Below are 20,419 nucleotides of genomic sequence, written 5' to 3'. Positions count from 1 at the left end.
TCTCACAGTCAACAAACCAGTGAAAAACAACTTGAGGTTTTGCTTTTTTTTTTTTTTCTCCAATTTTTTTTTTTTTTTTTTTTTTCCTTCTTTGAAACTATAAAAAAAACCTCCGTTAAAGCAAGTAAATTATAGTTCCTTGTTAAAAATATTATTTTTAGTGGAAGCTGTGTGATTTCACTCCATTTTGTAATATTTAGCAAGAAAAATAAGATGGACAGGATCACTAAGTATTTTGGTAGTTGAAGAGGTGCTAGGATAATATAGTTGTTTCTGCTCTTTTTCCATTTGTACTTAATCCATTTTGGCAAAATAAAGGGACTCAGTAAGGGGTATAAAACATAGCCAAGAAGATACTTTGTTGACAAAAACTGTACTTTCTGTTACTGTTATTCTTGCAATTTGTGATTCCTCTTCTCTATTTTGCATACTTATGATGCTCACCAGGCCTGGTTATTTAGTGGGTGGTAAACCTGAAAGAAAAGTTTTACAAAATTTTTTTACTTGTTTTGGGAAACTCAGTTTTAATGTCCTCTTAATTAATTTTTTGACAGACTCTGGAAGAGAACTTGTCATTACAGACCCAGTTATCAAGAACCGAGAGCTCTTCATTTCTGATTACGTTGACACTTACCATGCTGCTGCCCTTAGGTAAGTACTGGAGACATGCTCTTGCATGTGAAGGAGGAGTCATTGAGTGCAGGAGGTGGAGAATCTAATCTCTCCTGATCTTTTAGTAGTCACTGTATTAATCAGACTCCTCTTTTGGCCTCAGAGTGAACATTCCAGTGTCTGCTCTGGATTGTTGAGATTGCAGAGGTTCTCCGTATCTTCACTAATCTAGCTTTACCTCTCTCTCTCTTTTTTGATAATTTACTTTTTAATGCCCTTTCTATGTTACTGTATCTTCATTTCCTTGGAAATTATTATCCTGGTATTGTTTGCTCTGAAGTATGTGGGTGAAATGTTCCAATGGGCAGGTGCAGTGGCTCACATCTGTAATCCTGGCACTTTGGAAAGCTGAGGTGGGACAAAGTGTTCTGATGGTCTGCAGTTTACTTTCTAAAGATTTAATTCCTGCCACGAGAGAAGATAGAGAAACGGATGACGCAGATATGGCAGCGTGTAATTAATTGAGAATCTAGGCAAAGTTTATAGAGATTTTCATTGAACTATTCTTCCATTTTCTGTATGTCTGAAAAATTTCCTACTAGATAGCTTCATTGGTAGGGAGAAGAGGTGGGTAGAAAGATATTGAAGATTTCATTCTGAGGCAGAAGGTAACATTCCAGCTGGTCATAATGTGTTCAGGAATTATGTCAAAAAAATGACCATGACATTTGCATCTTTGGGTATTTTCCGTCTCTTTCAAGAAAAGGATGGCCGTAATGGCTCATTTTGTGTATGTATGACTGACTTTGGGTCTTTTAAGTGGTATAGGAAGTAAGACTACTAATATTCTTAAAACCCTTTCCTCACTGGAAATAATCATTAATAAAGTGGTGAAAAACTACTTTTTTTTTGTTAAGTACTATAATAGGTTTTAATAAAATTCTAGGATTTTGGTAGCTTTTATCTTAAAACTACAATGAGTTACAGTAATTTCTCCATTCTGATGCTCAGATGGTATTCAGAAAAACCATCTGGAGTCTTTTGTGCAAAGCTACATAGCTAAAGTCTGTTATTTCAAGGTAAATTAGTAGCAACTTTAGGGCAGGCTTTGACAAGCTTTTCGGGTCAGCTGATACTTCACATGGTATCTGTTGCAGTGACTCAGGTCAACCATTGCAGCATAAAAGCCATAGACAACATGAAATAAATGAAGTGGCTGTGCTCCAATAAAACTTTATGGATATTGAAATTTGAGTTTCATTTAATTTTCATGTGTCAGGAGATACTTTTCTTTTGCTTTCTTTTTCAGCCATTTAAAATGCAAAAACTCTTCTCTCAGGCCACAGGAAGCAGGCGGTGTGCCAGATGTGGCTTTTCTGGCCATAGTTTGCCAACTCTGCTGTGGGGTATGGCGTGGATGTAGTTAGGTTTGACTTCTTACATGAATTTAGATGAATTTAGAGAATTTCTCAGTGTTTTGTAAACTTCCTGTGAACTTCCACAAGCTTTGTGTGACTTTTAAGATTAGCTTTCCAAGCTTAAGCTCACTTGCTGAACAAAGGAAGTTAATGCAGGGTTGGTTATATTGATGAAACAGTTCAATTTTTACCTGGGACCAGTGACTTAATCCTGGAATATTGTTAGCTGGAACCGGTGACTTAATCCTGGAATATTGTTAGCTGGGTCCAGTGACTGAATTCCTGGAATATTGTTAATGGACCAGTCACTTAATCCTTGAATATTTCTGGTCTTGTTCTTTTTTTTTTTTTTTTTTTGAGACAGGATCTCGCTCTGTCATCCAGGAGTGCAGTGGTGAGATTATGGCTCACTGCAGCCTCAAACTCCTGGGCTCAAGCAATCCTACCTCCCCAAGTAGCTGGGACTACAGGTGTACACCACCACCCTGGCTAATTTTTGTGTGTTTTGTAGAGACGAGGTTTTACCATCTTGCCCAGGCTGGTCTTGAATTCCTAAGCTTAAGCAATCCACCCACTTCGGCCTCCCCAGAGTGCTGGGATTACAGGTGTGAACCACCGCACTCAGCCAAATCCTGGAATACTTCTTACACTGGTTTGCATACTCTTTCCTTCCTCTTTCCATCTTGTCTCACAGGTTGAGGGAAAAGATTTTAAGCGATTTAGAGTTTCAGTTGAACAAATAGTGAGATACGTGACTGTGTATTCAACATGTTTTGACATAAATGCTTAAAATCAATATATTTGAGTAGTTATCATTGGTATTGAGATTTGTAGAATCTTTTTTTCTGAGACAGAGTCTTGCTTTGTCACCCAGGCTGGAGCTCAGTGGCTTGTTCTTGGCTTACTTCACTGCAACCTCCGCCTCCCAGGTTCAAGTGATTCTCCTACCTCAGCCTCCTGAGTAGCTGGGATTACAGGCATGTGCCATGATGCCCAGCTAATTTTTTTATTTTTATTAGAGACAGGGTTTCACTATCTTGGCCAGGCTGGTCTTGAACTCCTGACCTCAAGTGATCCACCCACCTCAGCCTCCCAAAGTGCTGGGATTACAGGCATGAGCCACCACACCCGGCCCATGTTTATCTTATTTTAGCATTTTCAGAAGAACAGGTTATCCCAAATAATTCCATCTGGATTCCATGAATTTACTGTAGCTAAGTTTACAATCAGATGTTTCTTGGAGATGTGTAAATGTGTAAGTCACTGTCCTTTCACTGGCCACCACCGTGCTACAGTGGTAATACTTCATCTTCTTTTCACTGGGTATATAATTAGAATCCTCATTAATTAGTTTTTTTTTTTTTTTTCTCTCCTGTGGTGTTTTCTTCAAAGTGGTCATAAAAAGTGGTAGCTGCTTTATAAAACTTTTATCTTGAATTTGATTTTATAGTACAACATTCTTTTGTGACTTGACTACTGGATTTTTTTCAAAGACATCAGATGACAGGTGGTCGTTTGGTCACTGAACAAGCTGGCCTAATGGTGCAGTGTCGTGTGAGTGTGTGGACGTACTGGCTTGGTGGTGCAATGTCTCGGTGCATGTGGACGCACTGGCCTAATGATGCAATTTTGCGTGTGTGTGTGTGGATGCGCTGGCCTAGTGGTGCGGTGTTGCACACGTGTTTGTGGATGCGCTGACTTACTGGTGTGGTGTCATGTGTGTTTGTGGACGTGCTAGCCTAGTGGTGCGGAGTCACATGTGTGTAGACGTGCTGGCCTGGTGGTGCAGTGTTGGCGTGTGTGTGGACCTGCTGGCCTAGTGGTGCAGGATCACACGTGTGTGTGGACGCGCTTCCCTAATGGTGCAGGGTCTCTTTGCTGTCACTTAGTGATCTGGCCTCGCTCTTGGCAGCAGCACTCACCGTGACAGAAGCTTTGATTGTCCCATTACTCCCGTAAAATAGAATGGGATGGCAGTGCCCCTAGCAGTCTCTGTTTATTCTCTTTCTCTTCACCAAGGTAGATTAACTTAAAAAATGTTTGGGATGTATTTGGTGGGAGATGGTTAAAGTTAAGCTTTAACTTTTTTTTTCCAATTTTCTTCTCATAGTTTATGCACAGAAAGAGTTTATTCTTTCTCCATAGTTATAAACCAGTACTACTAAAAATAAATTCAATTTTGAGAGAGACACAAATAAAATAGTCTGTAGGCACATGAAAAGGGATCAAATAAATGTAATGAAAAAAACCATGGGGGAATAAAAAAGAAAAAAGAAAAAGACTGATCATGTTAGTGCTTAGCACCATTCTTCTTGAAGATCAAAGGGCTCAGTTGTGTGGATTCATCCGGTTGCAGTAACTCTGAGGGGGCTCTTGCCATTCCATTCACTCAGGAGGAAACTGATGTATAAGGTTTTCTTTCAAGCTGGTGCTAGAGTTGGGTTATAAAGGAGGAGAGAGAGCTTTATCCTTTAGCTGTGGTAAATCAAAAGGAAAACAGAATGCCCTGTAGCTTCTTTGTAAATTGTGAGATTATAACTTTTTCCTACCAGAGTTTCTTCCTGTAAGGAAATCTGAGCCCTTCGCAGTTGTAGAAATGTGTTGAGGTCCAGCATTAACTGCATTGCTGTCAGTTTTGAATACTTGACCTTGGCTGTCCCTTGTCTCTACCTTTCAAGATAAGTTTCTACAGCTGCTGATCTTATTTCATCACACGTTATCAATAAGCACCAAAGAGTAAAGTTAGCATTTTGAATAGAGTAGTTTTTGAGTTCTGTTTATTTCCGGGTAAATATTTTTGGCTGGCATTGTGGTATAATAGACTGAAGTTAGAAGACTTGCGTTTGAATCCTGGCTCTGCTGTAGCCTTGTGACCAGTGTCAAGTTTTTTAACGTTTGAGCTAACCTTTTGACAAACTTATTCAAGGTCACATGACTAATGACAGAATCCTGAACCAAACACACACATCTGGTTCCACATCCAGTATGGTAAGGAGTGTGAAAGTCCCTCATAGAGCATCTCATGCCCTAGTAACATGTATAGTACACTCCATAGCTCATTGAATTTCTGCTGAGTTCTTAAAAGTATAAGGGGAAGAAAAGAATAAGTGAAATTAAGTTTAATTTTGTACTGAGTTAATAATGGTGTAATCACTTAGCATGCACTTTTTTTACTGTTTCTCTGTGGCCCGTTGGAGGAGTAGGGATTAGATACTTAGATTCCTTCAGGTATATGGAGAAGAGTTCAGCTTAGGGAGCCATCTCAACGCGCTCTAAGAATGAGCAGATAAACTTGTAACTTGTAATTTGTTTTCTATGCTACTTTTTCTCCCCTAAGGATAATGTTTTATTAATGATCCAAGGATCTGGAGTGATTGCTTTGTGATTGGACTGAGGACATGTGACCTGGGGAACATTCTCGGGTTTATTGTGCACTCACATCAGTGCATTCTCCAGTATTGATTGTGGAGGGCAGCAGAGGAGATCGTAAATGTCGACTTAAGGGCTGTTTTTCAACTTTCTGAATATCTGCTTCCTATTTCAGGGAGTCACTGGGGAAAAAAATATCCTACTGCAGGTCAGGTTATAGGCTACCATTTTACCCAGGGGTTCCTATTATAGGAAAATGCCTTAGGATGAATTTTCTGGAAGACCAGGGCCGAGGAGCCCTAAATTAGCTGTTTGAGGCTTCCAGTCTGTTTTTTTTTTTTCATCCTAAATTAATTTATCTCCTTACTTTGTTATGAGCAACTAGTATCATGTATGTGTTTAGGGCTGGAAACAGATTAGTTACATCTGTGGACAGTTTCCCAACCATTTAAAAATCCTTTAGTGGCAGGGCACAGTGGCTCACGCCTGTAATCCCAGCACTTTGGGAGGCCGAGGTGGGCAGATCACCTGAGGTCAGGAGTTCGAGACCAACCTGGCCAACATGGCAAAGCCCCGTCTCTACTAAAACTGCAAAAAATTAGCCAAGTGTGGTGGCTGGTGCCTGTAGTCCCAGCTACTAGGGAGGCTGAGGCAGGAGAATCGCTTTAACCTGGGAGGTGGCGGAGGTTGCAGTGAGCTGAGATTGCACCACTGCACTCCTGCCTGGGTGTCGGAGCGAGACTCCGTCTCAAAAAAAGAAAAAACCCTTTAGCTCCTGCAAGTTTCTTAAGGAGTTTCGTGGTGTCTCACAGCTCTTAGTTTTGCAGTTTAAGAATCCTTTTCTGGCTTTAATCTACAGTTGTTTTTACATGTGAAATAACTTTGACCTATAACATTTTTATTGTTTTGTCTATACATGCTTAGTACATTAGACATCATAACCTGTCAATTCCTTTATTCATTCATCATTTAACACTTTATTAATCTAGTAGATGAAGGGCTCTATGTTTGGTTATGGGAACCTACCCATTAAGATATTCCGTCGGCCCTAGAGTATTTCATAGTATTTGAAAAACTTTCTTTTATTTGGAGCTATTTTTAGACACACAGCAAAGTTACAAGTACTCAGGTTCAATATATCCCTCCCCTAACCTAATGTGAACTTCTTCTACAACTACAGTACAGTTATCAGAACCAGGGAATTAACATTGATACAATAGCATTAGACTAAAGATGGTCTTCGAATTTCAACAACATCCTCGTTGTTGTTCTAGGATCTTATATGGGATCCCACAATGCATTTAGTTATTTCTCCTTAGTCTCCTGCAGCGTGTAATAGTTCTCCAGTCTTTCCTTGCCGTTCATGACCTTCCTTGGTACTGTAAGTATTATTGATCAATTATTTTGTCAAATGTCCCTCAATTTGGCTTTTCTGAGGTAAGGCATTTTGGGCAAGAATCACAGAAATTATGTGTTTCTGAGTGCATCTTATCATGGGCTTCAAGAGGTTGATAATGTCTAATTACTAGTGACATTGACCTTGTCCACTTGATGAATGTGGCGTCTGCCAGGTTTCTTCACTGTAAAGCAGCTTTTCCCCAGTACTTAATTAACTTGGGAGATACTTTGAGACTATGCAAATCATTTATCTCCTTAAATTTTCACCCAGTGATTTTAAGCACCTATCAGTGGATTTCATCTGTAAAAGTTACTACTGTGAAGCTTGCCTATGGTGGTTTTTCATTTTTCTTCTTTTCTTCTACATTTATTAATTGGAATTCCACTGTAGTAAAGAAATCTCCCTTTTACCCCATAAATCTATCTGAGTATTTACATCAGCATGAACTTATGGATATTTATTTTGTTATAATTTATTATTTTTTGTTTTATTACCCAACTTTGGCCATTAGGAGCTACTTCAGATTGGCCCCTGCATTTTTCCAGCAAACCTCCGTATTTTTTTGAGCACTTTCTTATTTTCTAGCTCCACAAGATGTTCTCAGACTTGTTTTTTATTTTCCAACCTCTAGCGCTGGAATTAATCATTCTGTGAGGAGCCCGGGTTGCCTTTAGTGGAGAGCAGTGTTTAGAAACCAAGATCTGGGTATTAGGCATGTATATTACTACTAGGTGTCGTTGTTTCTAGATCCAGTTAGCAAGCAGAGCTAGGATGTGTATGTATACTAACCTACGCCTATTAACTTCCCCTAACCCCAGACTCGTAAGGTTGTATTAATTTCAATTCTAGTCCAACACTAGAAGATTTTATTTTATTTTTTTTGAGATGGAGTCTCGCTCTGTCGCCCAGGCTTGAGTACAGTGGTGCGATCTTGGCTCACTGCAAGCTCTGCCTCCCGGGTTCTTGCCATTCTCCTGCCTTAGCCTCCCGAGTAGCTTGGACTACAGGCACCCGCCGCCACGCCCGGCTAATTTTTTGTGTTTTTAGTAGAGACGGGGTTTCACCGTGTTAGCCAGGATGGTCTCGATCTCCTGACCTCGTAATCCGCCCGTCTCAGCCTCCCAAAGTGCTGGGATTACAGGCGTGAGCCACTGTGCCTGGCCTGCTTGCCTGTTTTCTTAATAGAATGTTTGGTCTTTTTAAAAATTTAAAAGTCTGATAGGTGAGAAGTGGTATCTCCGTGTTTTTATTTTATTTCACTAACAATGAGTTTGAACATTTTTTCATATGTTTGAAGGATATTTTTGTCTCTTTTTTTGTAAATTGTCTGTATGTATTTTCTATTGGTTTTCTTTTTGTTTTACTTTTAAAAAGTGCTTTATATGACTGTGGTACATGGCAATTGTTGCAAATATTTTTCTCCCACTTTTGTTAGTTTTCATTTACTTTTATTTATTGATTTTTTATTATATAAAATGTATTTTTATCTAATCAAATTTATCAGTCTTTTATTGCCTCTGGGCAATAGTTAGATTTGAGTCGTAGTTAGAAAGCCTTTCCCTACACCATATTTAAAGAATAATTCTACCCAGTTGTTCTAGCACTACTAAATAAACGATCTGTGTTGACTGTAGTGGTTTGAGATGTTACCATTGTCATGTCTTGCTTTCCATATGTATTTTGTACTTGCTCTTTTGTTTTGTTGTTCTATTGTCTATTTATGTACCAGCACTACACTTCTTAATTACAGAGGCTTTATAGTATGTTTTAATGTGTGTTCCTCCCTTTTTTAGTTATTTGTTTTCCCATGGTCCTAAGGTTCACCTTAATATTTTTTTTTATTTCAGAAAAAGAAAGCTTGTTGGTATTTATACTGGGATTGTATTGGATTTATTAATTAATCTGTGGAGAAATGCCATTTTGAGTAGGGGATGTTTTACCATTTGTTCATGTCCACTTTTTTTGTCTTTCAGGAGTGTTTAAAAATCTTCCTTGTCACAGATTTTGTACAGTTTTGGACTTTTTTCCCCCTAAGCTAATAATCTTTTTTTTTTTTTTTTTTGAGATTAAGTCTTGCTCTTGTCACTCCTGCTTGTTGTGGCACCATCTTGGCTCACTGCAACCTCTGCTTCCTGGGTTCAAACGATTCTCCTGCCTCAGCCTCCCAAGTAGCTGGCATTACAAACGCCTGCCACCATGCCCAGCTAATCTTTGTATTTTTAGTAGAGACAGGGTTTCACTTTGTTGGCCAGGCTGGTCTTGAACTCCTGACCTCTTGTGATCGGCCCACCTCGGCCTCCCAAAGTGCTGGGATTACAGGCGTAAGCCACCACACTTGGCCTACAGACATATTTTGAACTCTATCCTGTAATAATAAAGAATACACATTGAATTATGTATCCTGCCACCTTCTCAAAAATTGGTCATATATTAGATCACAGAAAAAAAAACCATTTGATTAACATGCAATAAAACTGTAGTTTACTAAGAAAAACAAACAACAGAAGGTCCTTTCACCTGGAAATTTAAAACTTCCTGTTAAGCAACTCCTGGGCAAAAGGGGAAATACAAACTAAAATTTTATATAAAAAAAATATATAAATATAATTTTTTATCTTTTTTTTTTGGCCAGGCATGGTGGCCCACACCTGTAATCCCAACATTTTGAGAGGCCAAGCTGGACAGATTGCTTGAGCCCAGGAGTTTGAGACCAGCCTGGGCAATATGGTGAAACCCTATCTCTACAAAAAATTGTTGGGTGTGGTGGCACACACCTGTAGTCCCAGCTACCAGGAAGGCTGAGCTGGAAGAATCACCTGAGCCTGGGCAGTTGAGTCTTCAGTGCACTGAGATCAAACCACTGCGCTTCAGCTCAAGCGACAGAGGGAGACCCTACCTCCAAAAAAAAAAAAGAAGGCGGCCAGGAGTGGTGGCTTGCACCTGTAATCCCACCTCTTTGGAAGGTTGAGGCAGGTCATGAGGAGTAAAATCCCGTCTCTACTAAAAATACAAAAAGTTAGCTGGGCGTGGTGACACGTGTCTGTAATCCCAGCTCTTCGGGAGGCTGAAGCAGGAGAATCACTTGAACCTGGGAGGCGGAGGTTGCAGTGAGCCGAGATCGTGCCACTGTGCTCCATTCTGGGTGACAGAGCAAGACTCTGTCTCCAAAAGAAAAAATTTATTATTAATAATTTATTTTATTTTAAATAATTTTTTATTAAGACTCCATCTTAATAGCTTTCAACAGGTTTGCTGCTGTAAACATTCTGTGTATGCTGGTGCACTTCGTCATGAGTTTCTTTGGGGTTTGCTCATGCCTGGGGATACAAGAAGACCCTCCCAGTTATTGGTAGTTTTAAGGGAATGAATTTCTAGGCCACAGTTTTCATTTGTATTGTCTCCTTACATAAGAGGGACTCTCTTGTCTCTTCTTCATCCTCTTCATATAGCCGCCTCCTCTTGGTAGCCAGAAGACCCTTCAGATGATGCCCCAGGTGTAAAACTCCCTGGGGCCCCACTGAAGGATTACTGAAATGAGTCATTTCCAGGACGCCTTTTTTACTGTTGAATGAAAGGGTGCTAACACATGGGGCTTCCCTGTCTTAGTCATATTTCTGTTAACAATGAAGCATTGCTTTAGATACAGGGTATACAGGACTTTCGAAGGCTCTGAAACTGGGTATTTCAGCAAGGTGGATGTGGTGGCAGTTTTCTCTTAGCAGTCTCTCCTCATCTATTCTGTAAACAGTGTCAAATAATGTCCTACTTTTGACAGAGATCATGATGAGAAAAGGGCTCTGATAAAAAGTACTGAATACTTAAAATCATACCCATACTTCTGCACACATATGCACACATTTTTAAAGGTAAACACTGTTCACGAGGTGATTTGTAAAATATTTCAAATGGATGCTACCCAATCAGAGCCAATCCTGGTGGCCTTACCTGGTTATGGAAACCCTTTCTTCAGCTCTGCTCAATACTCAGTGTTTGAGGGCAGGCTGACTGGCAAGATTACCAGCTTTAAACAGCTACAGCTATATGGTAATGGTTCTCATTGTTTTACTTTCCTCCAGTAGTTTTTTAATATACAGTACAATGTGGATTTTAAGTGTACATTTTCCTAAATTTGTTTGACCCTAAACAAGACTTGGCATATTCCCCTCATCTCAGGAAGTTCCCTCAAGATCCTTCCCTCTCAAAACCTCCCACCCAGAATCACCAGCTGTTCAGGTTTCTCTCACTATAAGTTATTTTTTCCTCTTCTAAAGCTACGAAATCATGCAGTGTAAACTGTTTTTGTGTCTGGCTTCTTAATACTCAACATTTTATTTTTAAGAATTGTCCATGGTATTTTATGTATCACTAGATCTTTGTATTTGTGTAGTATTTTATTGTAGGATCTTTGTATTTGTGTAGTATTTTATTGTAAGATCTTTGTATTTGTGTAGTATTTTATTGTACATATATACAATTTATTTACCTGTTGCTGGACATTTGGGTTGTTTCTAGGCTGTTATGAATAAACCTTTCATGAATAACAGCAACAATAAAAATGTACAAAGAAGGAAATAATAAAGATAAAAACAAATTTATGAGGAAGAAAACTTAGATGTAATTAATCAAATTCTTTTTGTTTTTTAAAAATTTAATACTTTATTTACAAAATACTTTGTGACCAGCTGGGATTTATTCAAGGAATGCAAGGTTGGTTCAGTTTTTCACTCTTTTGATAGCATATATCAAACTATTAAATCTAAAGGAGGAAAATAGTCAATTTTTCCAATACTATGATTATGGTTTGATTGTTTTTAAAACTGGTGTCATATTTAATAAGAACACCTGGGAGACATTTCCACTGACATCAGGGACTAGCCAAGGATGTTCACTCTTTTCCACATTGTATTAGAGGTACAGTGCAATTAGAGGCATAAGAAAGGATAAAAAAGTAAAAATGTTTAAATATCAATACCTTTCATATACACGAACAGAATCAAATAGAGAAAGAGCTTGATGGTAGAGAAAAATCCCATTTACGACAACTTGATAGTCATTTATCAGATGAAATGCTTCTATTCCTATTGCTTTTGGCTTTCCGTAAGCTAGTAGTTTTGCCCTCCACAGGAGACATTTGGCAAGTCTTGAGACATTTTTTATTGTCAGGAAGAAATGTGTATGGGTGCTACTAGGTAGAGGCCAAGGATGCTCTTAAATATCCTACAATGTACAGGACAGCCTCTGACAATAAATAATTATTTAGTACAAACTGTCGTTAGTGCTGAGATTGATAAACCCTGCCCTAAACATACCTGATTTCCAGTGTTTGTGTTTAGAGTTATGGGTTTTCTTTACCTTTAATTGATACATCATTAATTACTCCAGTTTAAGAGTGAAATAACAAAGAATAATAAAAGAAGAATCAGTTTTCTTTAGTAATGAACAATAATAGGAATAACTTAACTTTACATAGCATTGTGTAGTAGAGTTTTGTAGGCTTTGTCTTTGTAAGTGCAGTAGGTGTTACCTCTATTTTACTGATAAAGGAACCTATTTCTTCTGGCTTTCAGGGATTAAATCACCTTGTATGGATGGGTAGTTAGTTTCAAAGTGAGCCAGTTGTTCATTTGTAAAAAAGATCGTACCTGCCTTTTCTTTCCCAGCAGCTTGTTTTAGTTCTAGTTAAATACTAGAAGAGGCAGTTCTGGGCCTGGGAAGTTGATTCTTAGTCTGAGACTATTTTTCCTTGATTTGGATCTTACTATCTACAAATAGTAGGTATGAATATTATAGCACTTTGAATAGAACTTTCTGCTGTGATGGAAATGTCTTGTAAATCTGTGTTGTTCACTATGGTAGCTAGTAGCCATATGTAGCTATTTAGATTTACATTTGTTAAGATCAAATAAAATTTTGAATTCAGTTCTCAGTTATATCAGTGTTGTTTCAAGTGCTCAGTAACGCTAGAATACTTTCTATTCTATAGAACTATAGATACTTTCTAATCTGTAGTTCCCAAAGGGACTTGATATCAGCAGCATTGTTATTTAATTTAAAAAATGGAGATGGGGGCTGGGTGCAGTGGTTCACACCTATAATCCCAGTGCTTTGGGAGGCCAGGGTAGGAGGATCACTTGAAGCCAGGAGTTTGAGACCAGCCTGGGCAACCTAGTGAGACTACCATCTACAGCAAATTTTAAAATTAACCAGGTGTGGTGAGTTGGGATCTCACTAATGTTGCCCAAGTTTGTCTCGAATTCCTGGCCTTAAATAATCCTCCTGCCCTAACCTCCCAAAGTGCTGGGATTACAGATATGAAACCACTGTGCCTGGCTGACCCTGCTTTGGTTATAGGGTACTTAAGCACTTGAGGGAAAGAAGAATCTTGCTTTTTAATTTCTTGATAGGAAGTGAATGAATGAACCCATGCTGATAACCCCTCAGCCAGCTGCTCTTCCTAACACTGTGGCCATTAGCTGGTGTGTATGTTGTTACTGTGCATACTCATGGAGTTCTTACCACAACAGATAGCCTGCTCAAGCAGTAGAAGGCCACATCCTGGAAGTATGCTGCACGGCTTTTGGTATGAAATGGGAACTTCTGGTCCTCCAATTCCCTCTAACCTCACTGTAGCCTTTGGCTTCCACTTAACATTAAAGTGACCGCTGAGGGAGTTAAGAGTTCTTTTATTTTTTGAGACGGAGTCTCGCTCTGTCGCCCAGGCTGGAGTGCAGTGGCTGGATCTCAGCTCACTGCAAGCTCCGCCTCCTGGGTTTATGCCATTCTCCTGCCTCAGCCTCCCAAGTAGCTGGGACTACAGGCGCCCACCACCTCGCCCGGCTAGTTTTTTGTATTTTTTAATAGAGACGGGGTTTCACCATGTTAGCCAGGATGGTCTCGATCTCCTGACCTCGTGATCCGCCCGTCTCGGCCTCCCAAAGTGTTGGGATTACAGGCTTGAGCCACCGCGCCCGGCCAGGGAGTTAGAGTTCTTAAGCCTCCCCTGCCTCTTTGGGAATCCTGGAGTGAGTGTGTGTGTGCACGTGTGTGTTTGTATTTGGAAGTTAGGCCTCACCACGTGATGTAATGCTTCTGGCATTTACATTGATACTTGGTACATGGAAACATTGCTTAAGCCATTCTGTAGTAAGTATTGTAGAGTTTTCAGCTGCAGGTTGGTTTAAGTGGTAGATGAACCTGAAAACTCTACTCTGCTTTATTTTAGTATTTCTCTGGGAAAGTGATTTCTAACTTATAGCCATTTAAAGTTACCCCAAAATTTGAGAACTTCTTGTATATTGGGGCCCATGTTTATATAAAAAAGTTAAAATTTCTCTAGGTTTTAATTTCCAACTAACTTTATTTGTTGCACATTATAGGAGAAGAAAAATATTGGCCAGAAGCTGTATTCCAAAGACATGTCAAATATTACACATTTTAGCTTTAAACAGTTATGCTTTCTGCCTATCATAATATAGTAGGGAAAAAGGCTCATTTTTTTTTTTTTTATGATTTAGAAAGGCTTTAGGCTGAATTTTTCTTACTTTCACAATGGTTTTAATTTTTCTCCGTTTCTACTTTAATATTCTTTCTCATAGTCTCTAGTTTATCTTTGTTGTTTCAATTAGTTTTATTTTATTAGTAAAATGGTGATATAAAGCAGTCAGATTACACAGGTGTACAGTGAAGCAGTCATGAAACAGCTGAATAGGTAAAATGAAGTGTGATGTTTGTAGCCGATTCTCCATGCACATGGACCTAGTTCAGTGCTTCCTCTACCCTTACCCTCCAGGTTTGGTTAGCAAAAGCGGTGGAGGGTATTACTAATTATTTTTTTTCTCTTTTTCCCAGAGGGAAGTGTAACATCTCCCATTTTTCTGACATATTTGCTGCTAGAGAGTTCAAAGCCCGAGTGGATTCATTTTTCTACATATTAGGATATAACCCTGAGACAAGGTAAGTGAGTCACTTGTGTCCATTCATTGAGAACTCTTCTCCTTTTCTCATTTGTGTGTGTGTGTGTGTGTGTGTGTGTGTGTGTGTGTGTGTGTGTGTAGTTTATGCATCTGGACATACATACACTAGTAACATACTTAAAAAAAAAAATGACTCCAGAGTCCTTCAGTAAACTTCTTTGGAAGGAGTTGTAATTAATGTCTTCGACATCTAAAGTGGCTTTTTGTTTGCTCTTTAGTTTTATTCGGAAAAAGAAAAATGAGAAAATTTGGGTTGAAAGAAGATGATGGGATAAAGATACACTTTTAGTTGATCTGTATTTTGGATTAACTATTAAGAATTGGTAGATTATTTCCCTCATTCCCATTCTGTCAAGCCTTCCATAATACCATATTGAAAAAGACTAGGTAATTTTGGAAAGTTTGTTGGTTACTCATTTGTTTTGTTCACTCTTGGTAATAAAACTCCAGGAGCGCTCACTGAAATATCTTTAGTAAGACTGCTGGTATAAGTCAGACACATCTAGTTCTCAAAACATCGTGGTAAGATCTATGTAACAGTTTGAATTACTATTTTTTTTTAATGAGAAGCAGTAGGGTCAAGTAATTCAACAATTTTTATGTCTGTCATAGATGCTACTTTAATGTAGCACATGGAAGAATTTTTATGAGTGTATGTATTCATACTTGCTCTGTATTGATCATGTGACTGCATATTTTACTAAGGATTTTAAAAACAGGATATTAGCAGGTGATCAAGTAATATATGCTCTGGACACCCAAGGCATGTTTATACATGTGAAGGTTTAGAAAGAAATACAACGTCCATGGCCAGGCGCAGCGGCTCATGCCTGTAATCCTAGAACCTTAGGAGGCCACAGTAGGAGGATTGCTTGAGCGCTTAAGCCCAGGAGTTTGAGACCAGCCTAGCTAGGCAGTATGGCATGACCTCCCCTCTCAACAAAATATAAAGTAAAAATTAACTGGATGTGGTGGGCTGCACCTGTGGTCCCAGCTACTTAGGCAGCTGAGGCAGGAGGATTGCTTGAGCCTGGGAAGTCAAGGCTATAGTGAGCTGTGTTGGCACCACTGCACTCCAGCTTGGGCGACAGAGGGAGACCCTGTCTTAAAAAAATAAATAAATAAAATAAGTAAATAAATAAATAAGTAAAAGATACTTGGCTCAAAGAAGTTAGCAAAAGAATTACATTAAGCATAAAGGCAAAATGGGCATCATTTTATTGAGAACATTTTTCTAGAGGACTCTCAGAAACCATATGTAAAACTTAGAATGTTGTTGGGTAGTCAGCCTAGCGGGTAAAAGGGAACGTTTTTTTTCTTGTGGTTTTATGAAGCTGCCCACAGCTCTTTTGGGGCTCATGTTAGTGTATCTGTCTGTCTTCCTCCCTCTCTTCCTCTCAATATTAGATGCTAGATTCTAGACAGCATCAGACTGCTGCTAGATAGCATCAGAAGCTAGATTGTAGATGGTGCTTGATGTATGGATAGTAACATAATGCTCATTGAAGAGTACCTTTTCTCCTTTAGAAAACTATGATGCTTGGCCAGGTGTGGGTGGCTCACGCCTGTAATCCCAGCACTTTGGAGGTGGAGGTGGGTGGATCATGAAGTCAGGAGTTCGAGACCAGCCTGGCCAACGTGGTGAAACCCCATTTCTACTAAAAATACAAAAATTAGCTGGGCGTGGTGGCCCACACCTGTAATCCCAGCTCCTCCGGAGGCTGAGACAGGAGAATTGCTTGAACCCTGGAGGCGGAGGTTGCAGTAAGCCAAGATTGTGCCACTGCACTTCAGCCTGGGCAACAGAGCAAGACCTCCATCTCGAGAAGAAAAAACTGTGATGCTTGAGTTTTGTTTTGTGTTTTTCAAAAGTATGCCATGTTCCAATGATAAAGAAGCTGGTCAGTGGTAATATTTCATAAGCCTCTTATATTTTGAAATGTTTATTTTACATACACATTTATTAGCTTCCTTCTCATGTCTTTCTGTTGTCCAGGTAAATTGTAAAATGCTTGAGCTTGGATTTCTCTCTAGATACAAAGGAATTGGATGTTATTTTAGTGATACTGTGTTTATTTAATCACTTGATAGTTTTCCTATTGCACAAGTGATATTAATTAACTGAAGTAGCTTTTGTCTTTTAAGCTCTCAGGTTTGTAACAACTAACCAAAATTATTTTTTACAAATGTAAGTTACACATGTTTTGTTGAATGCTTATTAAAGTAATGTGTAACTTACCTTTGTAAGCCAGGCACTCACACAAGTTCTTCTCTTATTTTTCATTGTGTATTGCTGGCCGTCTTTCAGGGCAATACATCCCATCGGGTTTGTTTTAAAATATGGATGCAATAAGGAACAGGGAGACATGATGATAGCAGCACACTTACAGGATCTGCATCCTGAATCACTTCTCTTAGTGACCTTTCTAGTCACCACTGATTTTCGTCTACACTTGGTTCCCTATGTCCACCTTCTGCTTTGTGTGTTTTATGTGCTTGAGTAGTGTTGGGTGAGTTGAATTGAACAAATACTTAAGTGCCCATTTATAAATAAACTTTGAAGCAAATCTCAAACTTCTCACAGTTGAAGTGTAAAGGCCGTCGTAGACATTTGCAGCAGTGGAGCCAATGGAGCCTACTGCCTTGGCTTGCTGGTGTTATCCTGAACATTTCCTCATATCCCTGAAGTTTGGGGTTAGCGGTATAGTTCCCACAGCGGCTCAAATGATCCAAAAATGCCTCTGATTTAACAGAGTATAGAAAAACTGGCTATGCACAGCCCAATTCTTAGAATTGCCAGGGTGCATACCCTTGCAGAATTTACCTCTGTTTCTGTCTTTGTTTCAAGTTTGTGAGGGAGGAGGCTGTGTGATAAGCCGATTTCCTATATAGTTTTCCCCCAGTTTTAATGAGTAGGACTAGTAAGTAGTCATGGCTACATAGTGTACTGTATGCTGACTCATAGTGCCCTGAGTTATTTAGGTAAATATGTAAGTTAATGTGGAAAGGAAATGCCAAAGTTTTTCTGATTGTGTGATGGTCCTGTGAAATACTGCATATAAGAAAGTCCACTGGAAATTTAAGGAATGGTGATTCCATGACTGCAGGCTTTCGTGACTGTTGTCCTCCCCTTAAATAATGCAGGAACTTTAAGTGAGCAGTTGAAAGTGAACCTTAATATGGAATTGTTTATTTCTCAGAGCTAATTTTCCAATAGTAGTTACATGTTGATTTATGTAATTTTCCATACTTTATTAGCATATTGATCAGCACTGAAAGTTTGGAATTTTTTTCACATTTATTTGCATAGATCCTTTTTAAATTTCAGTGTACAGCTTCATTTTATTTTTTTCTCTAACCTGGTCATTATATTTCTGAATGTTGTGTCTTGTCAGGGATCTGTTTTTTGTTGTTGTTGTTGTTCCTGGTGGATTACTGCTTATTGAACTAATAATGTGTGATCGTGGAAAACAGACTGGCTGTTCTGTACTCTAGAGTTTGTTGCCTTTAACATTTGGGGAGAATGGATTTCTTGGTAATTGTCATGGAATTAGGCCGGGCGCGGTGGCTCAAGCCTGTAATCTCAGCACTTTGGGAGGCTGAGACGGGTGGATCACGAGGTCAGGAGATCGAGACCATCCTGGCTAACACGGTGAAACCCCGTCTCTACTAAAAAATACAAAAAAATACTAGCCGGGCGATATGGCGGGCGCCTGTAGTCCCAGCTACTCGGGAGGCTGAGGCAGGAGAATGGCGTGAACCCAGGAGGTGGAGCTTGCAGTAGCTGAGATCTGGCCACTGCACTCCAGCCTGGGCGACAGAGCGAGACTCCGTCTCAAAAAAAAAAAAAAAAAAAATTTTGTCATGGAATTACTTTGTTATTATCAGGTGTAAACTTATATTTCATTCTTTTTAATCTAGAATACTTATTAATATTGATAAAGCATCTATAGTAATATAGATCTATACTCTTTTATCTCAAATTCTGAAATATGAAAGTTCTGAAAATCTAACAAATTTTATGCCACGGTTGTTGCCAAAATGCATTTGATGGCTGAACCTAACCTGAACTGATAGGAGGCTATTTATATTTTTAATTCAGTTCACTTTGTGTGAGTTTGTATAAGTTTTACTCTAAAAATACTAATATGATAGAATATGGATTATTGCTTGAACACTGCTGGGGTGTTACATGCTGTGATATATTTGCTATAGTGCTAAAATAAAAATTCTGAATTCTGGTAAACCTCTCATCCTAAGGATTTTAGATAAGGGATTATGACTATATTACTGCTAGCCATGAAATTTAAGTAACAAAACTGATTTTTTTGTTGGTTTGTTTTGAGACGGTCACACTCTGTTGCCTCAGCTGGAGTGTAGTGGCATGATCAGGGTTCACCACAGCCTCAACTTACCTGGCTCAGGTGATCCTCCTGCCTCATCCTCCCAAGTAGCTGGGACTGCAGGTGCGTGCCATCATCCCTGGCTCATTTTAAAAATTTTTTGTCTAGTTGGGGTCTCACTATGTTGCCCAGGCAGGTCTCTAAATCCTGGGTTTCAGCGATCCTCCCTCCTCTGCTTCCCAAAGTGTTGGGATTACAGGTGTGAGCCGCTGTACCCAGCGGGAACAAAACTTAATTGAGCAAAAATTTGGGGGGCATATTTTTTTGCCCAAGTGGAATACAGACTACTAAAGGACTGTGAAAAATGAGAGAGCCTTAAATCTAATGTTGGCCTGACTTTGAACCCTGAGGTAATTGGGCTTTGCTTTTGGAGTTTGTTTTTGACATTTCTACACTCAGGGAGCGTTCAGTTTTGCACATGTGAACAAGATTCATCCCAGATTTACTTCTGTGGTGAGCATACTCTGCAAAATAATGTCACTGTGTTCTCAGTTTGTTTGAAGGGTCTGATCCAGAGTCTGCCAAGAAACTTAATAAAGTCAATAAATTTCAGCTCAGAGGTCTTCATAAATAAAGCAGTTAGGCCTTAGGTGCATTTGGCTAAAACACCAGTGTTGGTGGTTAAACTAAAATATAAAATAGATTGGTCTTAGCTTGCAAAAAGAGATGAGCATAGGGATGTGGTTATATGCCTCTCTTTACTGTCCTTAGTTGCTTTTTTCATTTGTCTAACACCTTCTAGGCATTTAATCTGCTTGATCCTTCCAGCCATCTGGTAAGATCTCTCCTCTTGGATCTGGGTGGCCTGGGTTCTAGTCTTGTGCTGCTACTTAATCCTCGTGTCCATGGGTAAAACATGCACTTTCTGGACTCTTTCTGCATCAGTAAGATGGAGATGATGAAAGCTACCCTGCAGAAAACTTCTGTAAACTGTCAGATTTTTCGTTTCTTCTTGGGAATTGCAGAAGTAATTATAAATTTTCTTTTAGAGACAAGGTTGAAAAACATCAATTTTTTTTTTTTTTTTGAGATGGAGTCTCGCTCTGTTGCCCAGGTTAGAGTGCAGGGGCACGATCTCAGCTCACTGCCTCCTGGGTTCACGCCATTCTCCTGCCTCAGCCTCCCGGGTAGCTGGGACTACAGGCGCCCGCCACCACACCCAGCTAATTTTTGTATTTTTAGTAGAGAGAGGGTTTCACCATGTTGGCCAGGATGGTCTCGATCTCTTGACATCATGATCTGCCT

General features: G+C 39.3%; 1 protein-coding gene across 2 annotated transcripts in view; it reads left to right on the top strand.

The window, feature by feature from the left end:
- Positions 1–20,419, top strand: part of RERE (arginine-glutamic acid dipeptide (RE) repeats) — a 542,692-nt gene that overhangs the window by 313,812 nt on the left and 208,461 nt on the right. For both annotated transcript variants that reach the window (XM_011981501.1, XM_011981508.1), the window contains 2 exons: positions 555–651; positions 14,647–14,751. In XM_011981501.1, the coding sequence (XP_011836891.1) occupies positions 555–651; positions 14,647–14,751 (202 nt within the window). The remainder of the gene's footprint in view (positions 1–554; positions 652–14,646; positions 14,752–20,419) is intronic.

Source organism: Mandrillus leucophaeus, unplaced genomic scaffold (genome assembly GCF_000951045.1).
Source record: "Mandrillus leucophaeus isolate KB7577 unplaced genomic scaffold, Mleu.le_1.0 Scaffold105, whole genome shotgun sequence".
In the NCBI taxonomy this organism is placed as follows: domain Eukaryota; kingdom Metazoa; phylum Chordata; class Mammalia; order Primates; family Cercopithecidae; genus Mandrillus; species Mandrillus leucophaeus.
Note: the sequence above shows the minus strand (reverse complement) of the source record. Positions and strands in the feature narration are given on the sequence as shown.